Here is a 14673-nt window from a genome sequence, read left to right as displayed (position 1 = left end):
GCCGCCATCTTGGGAGGGTCACGCGGGCCTGGCTTCCGCTTCCGGGTGAGAGGGGGGCCCGGAGAGGCGGGGTTTCCGGCGGGTGACCCTGGCGAGTCCTTCTGCGCCTGTGAGGGAGCCCGGAGCGCAGCGGCGATGGGGCTGCGGGACGAGGAGATGCTGGAGGGCCGCAGCGGGGAACCTGAGGTTGAGGTGAGGTGAGGCCGGCCTAGCACGGCCGGGGGCTGCCTCTACCCCACCGCGGCCTGTCCCCTGCCGGCCCCGCTCGTCCCGTAGCCGCCCTCGGGACCCGGCCCGCGCCACCGCTTCTCTCCCCGATAGCCGTGTCCCCTGCCGGCCGCCGTACCCTGCCCCCCGCCCTCGGGACCCGGCCCGCGCCACAGCTTCTTCTCCCTCCCCCATAGCCGTGTCCCCTGCCAGCCGCCGTACCCTGCTCTTCCAGGCTGGGCCCCTCACCTGCCGGGAGCCCCGCCAGGCTGGCTGGACTTGCGCTGCGGAGCCTCCCGCTGCAGGGCCTGCGGAGCCGCTCGGCGCCCAGCTGTTCCCGTGCCCACGCCCCGGGCCATCTCGACTCCTGGGCTGCCTGGGACGGGGCGGGTTCCGGGGGCGCCTAGCAGCAGGTCTGGAGCCCTGGCGCTAGGCGCTGTACAGACTCGGACCAACGCGCTGACACACGAAGACAGGAGAGAGCAGGTGGAGACGCTGCGGGAGCACACGGAAGTAACGAGACCGCACTGATCAGCGGGCGCGGGGGGCTCAGCAATGCAGTTTCAACTGCAAGAGTGGGAACGTTTGTACAAAAGAAAACTGCTCTCTAATGGCGCAGGGGAGAGCCTTACGCTGCAGACTTAAAGGATCTAGGCAGACAAATTTGCACAGTTTCTTCCTGAAAGAACAGGCTTAAAGATTACTCTGTTGAGGTGAAAACAGAGTATAAATCAGAAATAAATCATATAACCTGCTGTTCGTTCAGTGTCTGGAATTAATCAAGCCATATAAAATAAAGCTGAAAGACAAATTCCTAAAGCCTGCATGTGACTTGTGGAAATAGTTTTTATACTCAATAGACTCTTAAGTGTGTATAATGGCATAAAAGCTTTCTGTATGGCATAATATAACTGACTTTTATCTGGTATCTCTTTCTTCCAGGAAGAGGAGGAGGAGGCAGAGCTGGTGGTAAGAACTACTGAAGCTTAGAAACCTTTTCCACCAAGGAAAAACTGCAAGACGCATAAATGTTTTGTAATGGATGTGAACTATGCTTTTTATCTTTGATTAACCAGACTTGTTCTAAACAAGGGACTGATGAAATTAACACTTGTGGTGTCTCATTTACTGTGCAGTATACAGGGAATAGAATGAACTAATGTCTAAAGACCAGGTTTTCAGTGAACTTGTAGGTGTACACTTGTGTGCAATTTTGTACCGTGGTTACCATGTACTCAAGCATATCTGGTAGTGTGTGCAAAATAAGTGTTTCTTTGTACATGTGCAAATGTGTGGGGTTTTTATCAGTGTGTTTCTATGTCAGGCCCTGGATATAATGTGTAGTTTATATGTGATATGCTTTCATTTTGAGAGCCATGGAGGCTTCTAGCACCACAAATGGTACGTACTTGTGGTTGTGGTGTTTTTTGCTCATCTCTTTTTTAGAAGAGGTACAGAGCAGGGGCAATTTCCTCAGCTGAGGACATGCCCCCCCAGCTTGGTTGCACGTGTGTAGTGTTACCTGTTAGCATGCAATGGAATTTGGTTTGGAACTATTGTCTGAACTCTCAAAGTCTATTCTTTGCATAAGATTTGCATCTGACCACGTAGAATAAGTAACTCTACAAACTGTGTTGTTGGACTTTTTGTTCTCTTTGAACTTGACCCTCAGGATCCTTTAACCACAGTAAGGGAGCACTGTGAGCAGACTGAGAAGTGCGTGAAGGCACGGGAGAAGCTGGAGCTGTGTAATGCGCGAGTGTCTGCAAGGTCCCACACGCAGGAGGAATGTACGGAAGAGCTTTTTGACTTCCTGCATGCCAGGGACCACTGTGTAAGTCCAACAGAGGCTGATACCTAGTCATTTGTGTTGGTTTGCAATCTCTAATGGGACGTAGCTCAATCAGTACCTTATTTCTATAATACCTGGCTGTTACGTCACACTCTTCATCAGTAGATCTCAAATCACTTTACAAAGGACATCAGTATCATTATCCCCATTCTACAGATTCGGAAAACTGAGGCTCAGAGGTGAAAGTCATCCAGCAAGCCAGTGGCAGAGCCAGGAATAGAACCAGGTCTCCTACTTCCCAGTCCGGTGTCCTGGCCATCAGCCCAGATTGCATCTATATGGCTGATGATGCTCTAAAACGCTTTATTTGATTGCAGTATAGGGTGAATGAATAAGAACAAGCATCTACTGAATCAATGGTTTCAAACTAGCAGCTGTGTTAGTCTCCATTCGCAAAAAGAAAAGGAGGACTTGTGGCACCTTAGAGACTAACCAATTTATTTGAGCATAAGCTTTCGTGAGCTACAGCTCACTTCATCGGATGCATTCATCGGATCAAGTGAGCTGTAGCTCACGAAAGCTTGTGCTCAAATAAATTGGTTAGTCTCTAAGGTGCCACAAGTCCTCCTTTTCTATTTACTGAATCAATGTTTTTAATTTTAAAGAACTCTGAACCTTGATCCTGTGAGGTGATTTTTTTTCTCTTAAATACTTATTTGTTCCTGGTTTTGTGTTTGAAATTCTGACTCGTTATAACCATTACATTTATTGCACTATATGGGATAAGAACACTCAGGGGGAGTAGTTTGGTTTTGGTTTTTTTAGAGGGCCCTGTGCTGAGGGATCTACTACTACTAGATACAGCTCATCTCTGAAGCAGATGGATTAATTTGAAATAATGGAGTTTGTAAGAACACTTGGCTTGAAAAAACAATTTATTATTGCTAGTTTGTCAGCCTCTAGTAGTTGGTTTGAAGTACACTTTTGTAGCCTTCATAAGCTTGTTTGAAGAAAGACAAAGGTGGGACCATATAGACAATTAGAAAATTATTGGTGGTCAAGGAAGACAAACTTCTCTGTGATCAATCCTCTAATTATGTTACTGCTGCTTTAATGAATCTGAGATACAGAAGATAGGGACGTAAAGATAGGGAAGTGAGGAGAGAGAGAGAATGTGATGTCTGTTCAGTTCTCAAGACCTATGTGTTGAGAGAACCTGTCAGTTACTGAAAGCTTTTTTCACCTTGCCTTTTTAGGTGGCTCACAAACTCTTTAAGAATCTGAAGTAAATGTTGGAGCAAGTCCCACCATCTGCCTCCATCGTTCAGCTGGAACACGGTGCAGTTTCTTTTTGGATTCCAAGTGCTGCTTCCTGCCCGTTATTGTGAATGTACAGTATAAGTGAACAGCTTCCTGGCTGTGCTGCGGTGATCCAGGTGCCAACGTGTCATTGCATCTCTGTTCCATGAAAAATGTGCAGCTGTAACAAAACCATCTTCTGTGGTTTTCCATATTAAACATTTTCAAAGTTCCTGTGGAAATGGCTTCATTTTATGACTACTTAATGAAGACTGTTAATTAATATTAATAACTAGACAGTAGGGAGGGGAGGTGTCCTCCCTGTTGTAGGAATTCCCTTGTGCATAACCATTACTAGCAGGATGAGGATCAAGGACAAGCACAGATACAACTTTGTGCTTGTTGGAACTGTGAAGAGATTATTTCTGGGCCCCTTTCTTCTGGTATGTGGAGACTAGACAGGACTACTCATAAATCTGCCAGTATCTTTAATCTTAATCGGCAGGAAGGCACAAAGGTATTTATGCCCTTTCTATAAGGGACAGGTGTGCTACCTCCAGGCTATGCTTAAGAAAAGGAGTGGAATCATGTTTGTGCAATACAAAAGGTCCCCATTGTTTTAAACACCCCTCCCTGGTATCTACCCTACAGCTATAATTACAATAAGTGTATGCAGACTCAAACCATGTTAGCAATCATGTCAGCTAGGCATATCCAATACATTGATACAGCAGCTTTTTCACAAGAATCATGACTGGAAGGGACCTCGAGAGGTCATCTAGTCCAGTCCCTTGCACTCATGGCAGGACTAAGTATTATCTAGACCACCCCTGACAGATGTTTGTCTAACCTGCTCTTAAAAAATCTCTAGTCATGGAGACTACACAACCTCCTTAGGCAATTTATTCCAGTGCTTAACCACCCTGACAGCTAGGAAGTTTTTCCTAATGTCCAACCTAAACCTGCCTTGCTGCAATTTAAGCTCTTTGCTTCTTGTCCTATCCTCAGCAGTTAAGAAGAACAATTTTTCTTCCTCTTCCTTGTAACAACCTTTTATGTACTTGAAAACTGAAGCCCTCTCAGTCTTCTCTTTTCCAGACTAAACAAACCCACTTTTTTCAGTCTTCCCTCATAGGTCATGTTTTCTAGACCTTTAATCATTTGCTCTTCTCTGGACTTTTTCCAATTTATCCACATCTTTCCTGAAATGTGGCACCCAGAACTGGACACAATACTCCAGTTGAGGCCTAATCAGCATGGAGTAGAACGGAAGAATTACTTCTCATGTCTTGCTTACAATACTCCTGCTAATACATCCCAGAATGTTTGCTTTTTTTTTGCAACAGAGTTACTGTTGACTCATTTAGCTTGTGATCCACTATGACCCCCATATCCCTTTCCACAATACTCCTTCCTAAGCAGTCATTTCCCATTTTGTATGTGTGCAACTGATTGTTCCTTCCTAAGTGGAGTACTTTGCATTTGTCCTTATTGAATTCCATCCTATTTACTTCAGACCAATTCTCCAGTTTGTCCAGATCATTTTGAATTTTAATCCTATCTTCCTAAGCACTTGCAACCCCTCCCAGCTTGGTGTCATCCACAAACTTTATAAGTGTACTCTAGGCCATTATCTAAATCACTGATGAAGATATTGAACAGAACCAGACCCAGAACTGATCCCTGCGGGATCCCACTCATTATACCCTTCCAGCATGACTGTGAACCACTGATAACTACCCTCTGGGAACAGTTTTCCAACCAGTTATGCACCCACCTTATAATAGTTCCATCTAGGTTGCATTTCCCTAGTTTGTTTATGAGAAGGTCATGTGAGACAGTGTCAGAAGCGTTACTAAATTCAAAGTATACAACACCTACCGCTTCCCCCCAACCACAAGCCTTGTTACCCTGTCAAAGAAAGCTATCATGTTGATTTGACACTATTTGTTCTTGACAAATCCATGGTGACTGTTGCTTATCACCATGGCCTTATTGGCTTCTACAAAGCTGTCTTGATACACACCCATCAAGTGCATTGTGAGGAAAATCTTGGCAACCAGCCCTTACTGGCTCAGCTCCTAATGCTGGGGCCTGTGGGTGTCTTTTATATTCTGCAATATACTTTACAATCTTGTCATACAGTGTGCCCTAAGATGGCAAAGTGGTATAGTCACAGATGTGGTTAGGCAAGTCCTCCTCAAAGAGTCCAAATGGAGTTACAGTTCAACAATTTTGCTAGAGCCCTGCTTGGAAGCAGGGTTAAAACACTATACACCCATCTCGGTTAAATGCCTCTAGTGACTCTGGGTGCCCCACTTCATGCACCTTAATGGGGACTGAGTTTGAGAGTTGGTGCTCAGCACTATTGGAAAATCAGGCTGCTTTAAGGTCTCAAGTGGGAGACCCAAAACCACTAGTCATTTCTGCAAGTGGCCCATGTTTTGTGGGGTCACCTACAGCGTTGACTCAAAATGCAGCTCTTTGTAGTACAGATGGGACTTATGCTGAATTAAGACTTAAGGGAGCATCTTTAGCATCTAATAATTCTTCATACTGATGCTGCCACAAGTGCATTGTGTCACTTCACAAGTAACTCGATGAATATTTTTCCCTCATGCATGGAGCTTCAGAGCACAATATGTAAAATAACAGTTCTTGGATTTAAAAGCATCAGACTTTCTTGCTACCATAGTGTTCTGTAACTCTATCAGCAGTGAATTAAATGGAGCATCCTTCTCACAACCCTGGCCTGGGTATGAGAGCTTCACGTTAAAGAAAATATTTCGTGGGCTACAGACAATAAAATATCACAGTAATTTTCAGAATACTACAGCAGAATAATGTCTAGCTCATAAAGTGCTTTGAAGTATTAAACATACTGTGCACAAAGACTCTGCTGAAGGACTGATCTGATCATCGTATGCCTTAAAAAAAAAAAAAAAAAAGGGAGTACTTGTGGCACCTTAGAGACTAACCAATTTATTTGAGCATAAGCTTTCGTGAGCTACAGCCCACTTCATCGGATGCATACTGTGGAAAGTATAGAAGATCTTTTTATACACACAAAGCATGAAAAAATGGGCGTTTACCACTACAAAAGGTTTTCTCTCCCCCACCCCACCCCACTCTCCTGCTGGTAATAGCTTATCTAAAGTGATCTGTATACTTTAGATAAGCTATTACCAGCAGGAGAGTGGGGTGGGAGGAGAGAAAACCTTTTGTAGTGGTAAACGCCCATTTTTTCATGCTTTGTGTGTATAAAAACATCTTCTGTATTTTCCACAGTATGCGTCCGATGAAGTGAGCAGTAGCTCACGAAAGCTTATGCTCAAATAAATTGGTTAGTCTCTAAGGTGCCATAAGTACTCCTTTTCTTTTTGCGAATACAGACTAACACGGCTGTTACTCTGAAACCTTAAAAAAAAAGTGTCTTTTGAAAAATTGCGAGACTGGAAACTGGATGGCTGTTTTTTGACTGTAGAAACCTGTCACACAAGGTATTCTAAGCAGCTGTCTCTGCACCAAGGTTTACAAGTATAGTGAATTTTATGCTTATGAAAGGTGTGCTGGCTTGTCACCTATGGAGACCAAATTCATTGGTGTATGCACATACCAGGTATAGCACTATCAGTGAAAGTGTAATTTGGCCCTGAGCTGGAAGATCCTCCTTTTGGGCTTGTTATGCCTTGGGTCTGTTGGGAAGCATATTGTAAATTGCTTTGAGATGCTGTGATATTTCTCAGGGTGCCCAAGACTGAGAGTCACCTTCTTTCCATCCCCTCCAGTGAGAGAGAGGATTGCTTGCGCTTAACTGGGTGTCAGTCACCCAAGCACTCTCCTCAGGTCAATGCTAGAGCTTTACATTGCAGGTTAACAAAAGGTGCACCATAAGCCCCTGTGAAGATCTGCCTTTCGCATTCAGCCCTTACCCACTGAACACTCCCAGTAACACCAGGTATGCTGCGCCCGAAGGAACAGTGTACACACCAGGTTGAATAATTCAGCTCAGGGTCAGCTCCTCTTACAATACCACAGTACTGAGTTGTGTTTATGGTGAAAACAATTGTAAGCTTATTAAAAATCAAGCTTTTTAAGAGCTAGTGAGACAGGATAATGGAAATAGAAGGGTTACCGATAAAACAGAATCAACAGGTGCTTTCTAGAGACTAAACTTTAACAAGCTGACCCCTTCGCTAAAGCAGTCTTATCTCACCCAAAGCCTTGTGAATGTAATCACACTGCCCAAGTACTGCCCAGGTGCAGGATAGAGGGGTCGTCTTTACCTCCTAGGTACACCCTCCCCAAACTTAGTTGTCTTTGCACAGGGCTAGGCTAACCCCCAGGGCTTGTTTTATCTCGGGGGCTCCTTGGCGGTTGGCTTTGTAGGTAAAGAGGGTGTTGTGTTGGCTTACAGTGCTCAATTTAAGCTCTCAAACTGCAGAGGGCTTTGAGGAGGTGGGGAGTCCCCTAGCACAGAGCCAGGGAGGAACCCTTAAACTGGGGGGCCCTGGAGGGGACGGTGGCTCCCCTAGCACAAGGCTGAGGCTGGGGACCCCCAAGCTGTGGGGGGATCTGGAGGGGTTAGAGCGTCCCCTAGCACAGAGCCGGGGGGACCCCCAAGCTGGGGGGGCTCTGGAGGGGAGGGGCCACAGGCTGCCCCGCCCCCCGGCTGGCGGGAATTGACTCCCCGGTGGGGGGGCCAGGCCGGAACCTGCAGCGGCGGCCCCGGTTCCCGGCCGGCCCCGGCCCAGCGGCGCGCACCATGGCGGCGCTCAGGGGCCCGGCGAGGCGCCTGCTGCCGCCGGGGGGGCTGGCGGGCCTGGGGCTGCCCCCGCGCCGGTACCGGTACAAGGAGAAATGGGTGAGCGGGGTTGGGGGGGAACCGGGAACCCGCCTCCAGAGCCCCACACCCCCCCCCCCCCGAAATCCTCCCCCGCCCCATCGAAATAATCCCCCCTCACCCCGCTGCCCCCCCAATCTCCCGGCGGAATTCTCTCCCCCCCCCGCCCCCCGGGACTCGGCCCGCCCAGTACCAGAGCCCAACTGCTGACCCAGCCCCTCGGCTGCTTTGTGCCCCCCCCCCCCAAATCCTTCCCTGCCTCTGACATGATTCCTTCCCCTAACCCCGCCAACCCCCCTAATCTGCCCAAATTCTCCCTCTCCACCCACACCCCACTGGTCCCCCCGCAAAGCTGCCCCTGCCCTCCACTAATCGCCCACCAAAATTCTTCCCCTGCACCCTGGGGCTCGGCCCGCCCAGTACCAGAGCCCAGCTGCTGACCCATCCTCCTGCCTCCCTTACCCCACGAACCTCCCAAAATCCTCCCCTGCCCCTGAAATGTTTTCCTCGCCTCTATCCCCAACTAACCCCCAGCCCCCTGCTAATGCCTTGCCGAAATTCTCCCCACACACCCTTCGACTCGGGCAACCCAGTACCAGAGGCCAGCCTCCTGACCCCCATACCCCACTAGCTTCCCAAAATCCGTCCCTGCACTCCCCACTAACCCCCTGAAATGTTTCCCTTCCCCCCGTCCCCACTAACCCACTCTGCATGTAAAAAGCATTCCGCTCCCCCTCCATCCCTCTCACTAATCCCCCCAAATCCTGTCCCACCCTCAAAATCATTCTCTTCCCTCCACAAGCCCCCTGTCACACCCCTAAAATCATTCCACTTTCCTCCACCTCCTCCACTAATCCCCCTGAAATCATTCCTTTACCCCTTAATCATTCCTCCACCTCTCTGCTAATTCCACCAGCCCAAAATTCTCTTCTCTCCCCTCATCCCTTCCCTCTCACCCCAGTTAACCCCCCCAAAACCTGAATCCTCCCACCTCATGGCTGATTCCCCTCATTCTCTTTCCGATTCATAAATCCCCCCCCCCCCGAAGTCCCTTCCCTACCAGTAACACCCCACTGCTGCCAGTTCCAAGGCCTCCTTTCCACATATTGCTTCTGTGGCTTAACGGCTGGTTCCACACGGCTTTCATGGAGCTGTAAAAAGTGCTGAAGTGAGGCCATCTTCCCTTTCCACCCTGCAAACCCAGTCTTGCCATTCTCAGACTGAGTGCAAATTACCCAGCTTGTCTTTGCTTTAGTTTCCCCATCTGGGCAAAGGGCAGAACAGCTGCCTCCTAGTAGGGCTGTTTTGTGGCTGGATTGTTTGGGACTCAAAGTTCGTCCTGGGACAGGCGCTTGCTGAAGTGCCCAGTGTAACTGTGGTAAAGCAGAGCCTCGCTCTTGATCATTCCCAGTCACGGAAGCAGTGAAATGTTACGGTATAAATGTGTTTGGTTCTTTCCCGTGCCTAATGTTTTAATTCCTCTGAAGGCTGGCACTGCTCCCAAGATCTCGGCCACCCGGCTGGCTCTGCAGAACTTCGACATGAACTACAGTGTGCAGTTTGGCAGCGTGTGGCCCTCAATCCGCGTCAGCCTCCTCTCGGAACAGAAATACGGCGCCCTTGTCAACAACTTCTCTGACGCCAACAGGGTCAGCCAAGAGCTGGAACTTCTAAACGCTGTGGATTTTGTTTATGAATCTCAGAAAGCAGCTTGGCACATGCAGTGGGATTCACGTGTAGAAGGAGTGAGGGGTGAGGAAACAGCGCCCCAAGAAACCCACAGTGAACAGTTGTCTGTGGAACAAACACAGACGCCGTCATTGCTTTCTGCATCTATCAGCCCCAACATCAAGTGTTACACGTTCTCTAAAGGAGATGTCAGTCGGTTTCCTCCGGCAAGGTATGGCGCTTGGAAGCATTGTGGCCTGGAACTCGGGAGATCTGGGTTCTGTTCCTGGATCTGTCACTGGTTTGCTGGGTGGGCGTGGGGAAATAGCTTTAATCACTTGGTGCCTCAGTTTCCCCATCTGTAAAATAGAGATAATTGTACGGCGTTCCTTTGTAAAGCACTTTGAGATCTACTGATGAAAAATGCTGTATAAGAGCTAGGTATTATTATTATGAACTGTTTTGTAACTCTGATTGGAAAGTTTGAGGCGGTTGTGCTATGTGTATACTTTTTACAATTCTTTCCCCCTAACCCCTCCTTGAAAGCGGATGTTCAGTCTCTGGGTTTGAGGCTATCTTGTAGGAGTCGTCTTCAGAGTTAGGACTTTTTGAGTAACAGAAATACAAGCGATTCGCCTCCTCTCCTCCCCTCCCAAATTCACCACTATGGCGTTGTATTTAGCTGCATTGAATTTAATTTTTACATGTTGCTTCTGTGGCTCAGCTGCTGGTTCTACACAGCTTTACTGGTGCTTGTAAAAACGTTTTGCTGGAGTGAGGTGAGGAAGCGTATTAGGGTTTTGTAAAATACGTACAATATAGGGATATTTAAAGCGGACAAAGTACTAAGCAATGTACTTTGAGGAATCGTTCTTTGGTGGTCTGGAGATGAACTAGATCATCATCGAATCAGTGTCTTCCATCTGGAACTTCGTATTTTTCTGGGATTGTGTGTTCTGTTCCTTCATCAAACATATCTGCTGGGTAACTATCTCTGGCAACGTGGCATTCATGTGTATTAACCTGAGTTTTTCAAGCTCTGTATCTTGACCTTTCTTCAGATTTTTCCTAACACATCTTGGTTTTTAATCGTCTCTTGGGATTTCTAGACCAGACGCTTTAGGAACCCTTGGCTACTATCTGCTGGATGCAGCATCGCTCTTGCCTGTCTTGGCTCTCAATGTGCAGCCTGGTGACCTAGTCCTTGACCTCTGTGCAGCACCTGGTGGCAAGACGCTGGCTCTTCTGCAAACAGGGTGTTGCAGTAAGTAAAGTTGGTTAATCCCACCCTTCACCTGTCCACAAGTGGTGCGTCAGGATATAGATGGGGTTAGATGGTTAATGGGTGATCTTTACTCACTATGACAGGGTTAAAGTGATCGATTCCTTATGGACCGCAATTTAACTTTCTGCTTCCTCTCCCCAAGTTATATTGGCATGGAGTATTATGCAGAAGCCCATCCGTTAATGTCAGGTGGGTGTTTCCCATCTGACCACTCTCCTGTGATTATAGGGGTTGGGCAATTGGGACTTCAGTTTGTCTCTGTGTGTTGGTTTTCTTCACGTTCTTTCTCAGTGTGTGTTCTGTTGTCTCTCTCATGGCAGGGCACCTGGCCGCCAACGATATCTCTGCTTCCCGCAGTAACAGGCTGCGCAGAGTTCTCTGTAGCTACGTTCCCAAAGACATCAGCGCTGGTGTGCGCATCACATCCTGGGATGGAAGGAATTGGGGGGAACTGGAGGGGGACACTTACAATAGGGTAAGTGACTGAAAATATGGAAAAGGCAGATCTATCTAGCCGAGTTTCCTGCCATTGGTAGAGGAAAATGCTGTATGCTTCTGAGGAAGGTGATAATTTATTTATCCAGCTATGGAATGGTGGAGAAGGCGAATTCTCTCCTTAACTGTTGAGCTGCAAGAGAGAACTTGTTGTTTAATTTCCCTTCTCTTAGCTGACAGCTACAAATGCGATAATTTCATACTATCAGCCCTTTTAAAATCTAGCTCCCAATCTGCCTATCCCCCAGACTCATGAGGAACCTACCAGTGACAATCCAGTGTGTGTACCTGGACTTTGATACTAGGGTGATGGGTACTATCTACACAGCTGACTAGATCACAATGTGTGCAGGGATAGTGGAGGAACTGGGCAAAGGAAAAGGACTCTGAACACATTTCTAAGCTTTAATCAGGTGGAGAACTGAGCTGAGATCCCAGTCCTCTGTTACGCAGGTGCTTGTGGATGTGCCGTGCACGACTGATAGACACTCCGTCATGGAAGAGAACAACAATATTTTCAGTCGAAAGAGATTGAAGGAGCGTCAGACGTTGCCGATGCTGCAGATGCAGCTGCTTCTGTGAGTGAGCTTGACTCTACCTAAGGCAGGCGATCTGTCTGTCCACTCGGGTTCTTATACTGGCTGCTGGGCTGAGCACAGAAAACCATATCTCAGGGCATGTCTGTCTGGGAGAGATTGGAGTCGAATGATACCTTGTTTGGAGAACTCATGTAGTTTCCTGTAACTGCAGTATCTGAGCACCTCACAGATGTTAATAAACTTGTATCCTCACAACACCCCTGTGAGACAGGAAACTTTAGCATCACTGTTTTACAGGTGGGAAACTGAGGCACAGAGTGGGCACCCAGGGGATTCTATAGCCAAAAAAAAAATATTGAAGCCAATCTTTAGAATCCCAACCTAGTCCCTTAACCACAAGACCATTCTTCCTCTGCATCCTTTTTCAGCCTGTTCTGTGTCCCTGGAGCTTGTGGCTGAATGAACCCTAGTCGACTGCTTATGGTCTCCTTTCCAGCAGAATGACCCATCTTGCTTGTGTTTGCCTCAGTGTGGGACAAATGCTTATCATTGCAGTGTTAAGTTCTCCTGCAACTGCAGTGATAGTGTGGAGCCATCTAGACTGCGGCATCCAGAAGCCCTATCCATCTCTCACTAGCCAGGAGGTTGGCTTTCCCTTTCAGCAGACAATCTGTGCTGATGACACACACAGTCACAGCAGGGTGTGGAAGAAACTCAGCCTTCACTTTTAGGTTGGATACAACAAGTCAGAGACAGCTTTATTCAAGCAATTGCAAGGGAAGAAATACAATGGACAGAGAGTCCCTTTGCCTCAGTAGTTCTTCAAAATACAAGCAATATCACACAAGTATTTATACCCTTTTGTGGCATGCATTAATTGAAAACATCTGCATTTATTTTGTTTCCTGTCTATTCCAGTATTTTCTCACTTTCACTTCTCAAAACATTATCTCAAGGCTGGGTCACACTGACTCTGTTCTGCTGTTTTCCCACTCACTTCTGACGTGAGCCCTGCTTCTGCAGGTCTCGCGATATTAGACGAAGACTTAGCTCAACAGTTGCTCTGTCTCTGACAACTTAACATGACTACACTTGAACCCTCTCTTTCTTTTCCTACCTCCACACTGGTCTTACCCCTTTGCATCCCATAATCATCTTTTTGTTCCCCTCCCATCTAGCGCTGGACTCCTCGCTGCCAGACCAGGAGGGGAAGTGGTGTACTCCACATGCTCCCTGTCTCAGCTACAGAATGAGTACGTTGTCGAGAGAGCTGTTGAGGTAGCAGAAACCCAATACAACATCAATGTCCACGTTGAAGACTTAAGCTACTTCAGGAGACTCTTCCAGGACACATTTTCTTTCTTTGCAGACTGCAGGCTGGGGGAGCTTGTCCTTCCCCACCTCACAGCCAACTTTGGACCCATGTACTTCTGCAAATTACGTCGGGAACAGTAGGGGTGTCAGCTTTTTGATCCCCTATCTCTGGTGGAGGTGAGGTTGGGCAGTTTGTCTTCACCCAGCTGCATCTCTGTTGTGACATTCTGAACTGAGGTGATCTCACTCTTTTCCAGGCTATAATGAAATACCGAGAGGTTCCAGGGAGAGAACTGCTTTGTGATTCTTTTAAAACACCTGGAGGGATGTCTGCTTTTGTGCCACAAACACCGAGAATAAATGATGCAGACATGATAAGAGTGTAATGTCTCTGCTCTGTTTCTGGGAACAGGACTTCATAGGATCTAGCTAAAATTTATTTGCAACTTGATTGTTTTTCTTCTCCAACCTCCTCTGCTTATTTGTAAAATAACCACAGAGGGAATTAGTGCTCAGAGCAGAGGTTGAGCACTCTGGATTTTGCTTCTGGTTCTGCAGCCGCTTGGCCTCAAGCAAGTCACTTTGTGTGTCACATTTCCTCATCTGTAACATTGCTGTGATAACTTCCTACCCCACCTCTGCTGGCGTTTGGAAATGCAGCCTCAGGTCCACAAACGAATGGCTCTGTAGACACGCATGCTATTACAGACGCCCCTGCAATCAGATATGGATAGGACGATATAAGTGACGTATTAGCTCTTGTGTAGCACGTTCCCAGCAGTAGATCACCAAGGCCGGTAAGTACCACTATCCCCTTTTCTAGATCGGGAGAATGAGGTCCGATGGGTGTGAGAGCTGCCAAGGACACCCAGTGAGGTAATAGTAGAGCTGGGGGTAGAACTCAGTCCCGGGTCCTAGCGTGATGGTTTCGTGATGGTAGCGTGATGGTTTCCCGGGTCCTAGCGTGATGCCCCATGCAGTGGGCAGATGTCAGTATTACATCCCCTCCTACCGTCCCCTCTGTTAGCAGACCAGAATAGCCAAGGGTCACACCCACACGAAATAACTTCCTACTTGTACTTTCCCGTGAAGGCAGTTGTTGTGCGGTGTTCAAAAGGCCTAACGGAACTAGGGGTTCAGCTGCTATTGAAATGTTATGGAAGTTAGGGGTGCAACTCCCTTAGGCTCCTTTGAAAATCCCTGCTGCAGGTAATGTCCGCAGTCATGAATG

General features: G+C 47.6%; 2 protein-coding genes across 3 annotated transcripts; both read left to right on the top strand.

Moving 5' to 3' along the window:
* Positions 1 to 82: 82 nt before the first annotated feature.
* On the top strand, positions 83 to 3530 carry LOC102931573 (cytochrome b-c1 complex subunit 6, mitochondrial). The gene is made up of 4 exons (XM_037906245.2): positions 83 to 192; positions 1150 to 1176; positions 1880 to 2041; positions 3256 to 3530. The coding sequence occupies exons 1-4, from the start codon at positions 136 to 138 to the stop codon at positions 3286 to 3288; spliced, it is 279 nt and encodes a 92-aa protein (XP_037762173.1). The 5' UTR covers positions 83 to 135; the 3' UTR covers positions 3289 to 3530.
* Positions 3531 to 8007: 4477 nt separating this feature from the next.
* NSUN4 (NOP2/Sun RNA methyltransferase 4) lies at positions 8008 to 13822 on the top strand. Of its 2 annotated transcripts, XM_043520990.1 has the most exons (7): positions 8008 to 8162; positions 9629 to 10041; positions 10919 to 11073; positions 11415 to 11569; positions 12043 to 12167; positions 13307 to 13619; positions 13700 to 13822. In XM_043520990.1, exons 1-6 carry the CDS (start codon positions 8064 to 8066, stop codon positions 13581 to 13583), a joined length of 1224 nt encoding a protein of 407 aa, XP_043376925.1. In that variant the 5' UTR covers positions 8008 to 8063; the 3' UTR covers positions 13584 to 13619; positions 13700 to 13822. The 2 variants fall into 2 exon arrangements, with proteins under 2 accessions (XP_043376925.1, XP_037763291.1); XM_037907363.2 differs by having other exon boundaries at positions 13307 to 13822.
* Positions 13823 to 14673: the final 851 nt, after the last annotated feature.

Source organism: Chelonia mydas, chromosome 8 (assembly GCF_015237465.2).
Source record: "Chelonia mydas isolate rCheMyd1 chromosome 8, rCheMyd1.pri.v2, whole genome shotgun sequence".
Taxonomy (NCBI): Eukaryota; Metazoa; Chordata; order Testudines; family Cheloniidae; genus Chelonia; species Chelonia mydas.
Note: the sequence above shows the minus strand (reverse complement) of the source record. Positions and strands in the feature narration are given on the sequence as shown.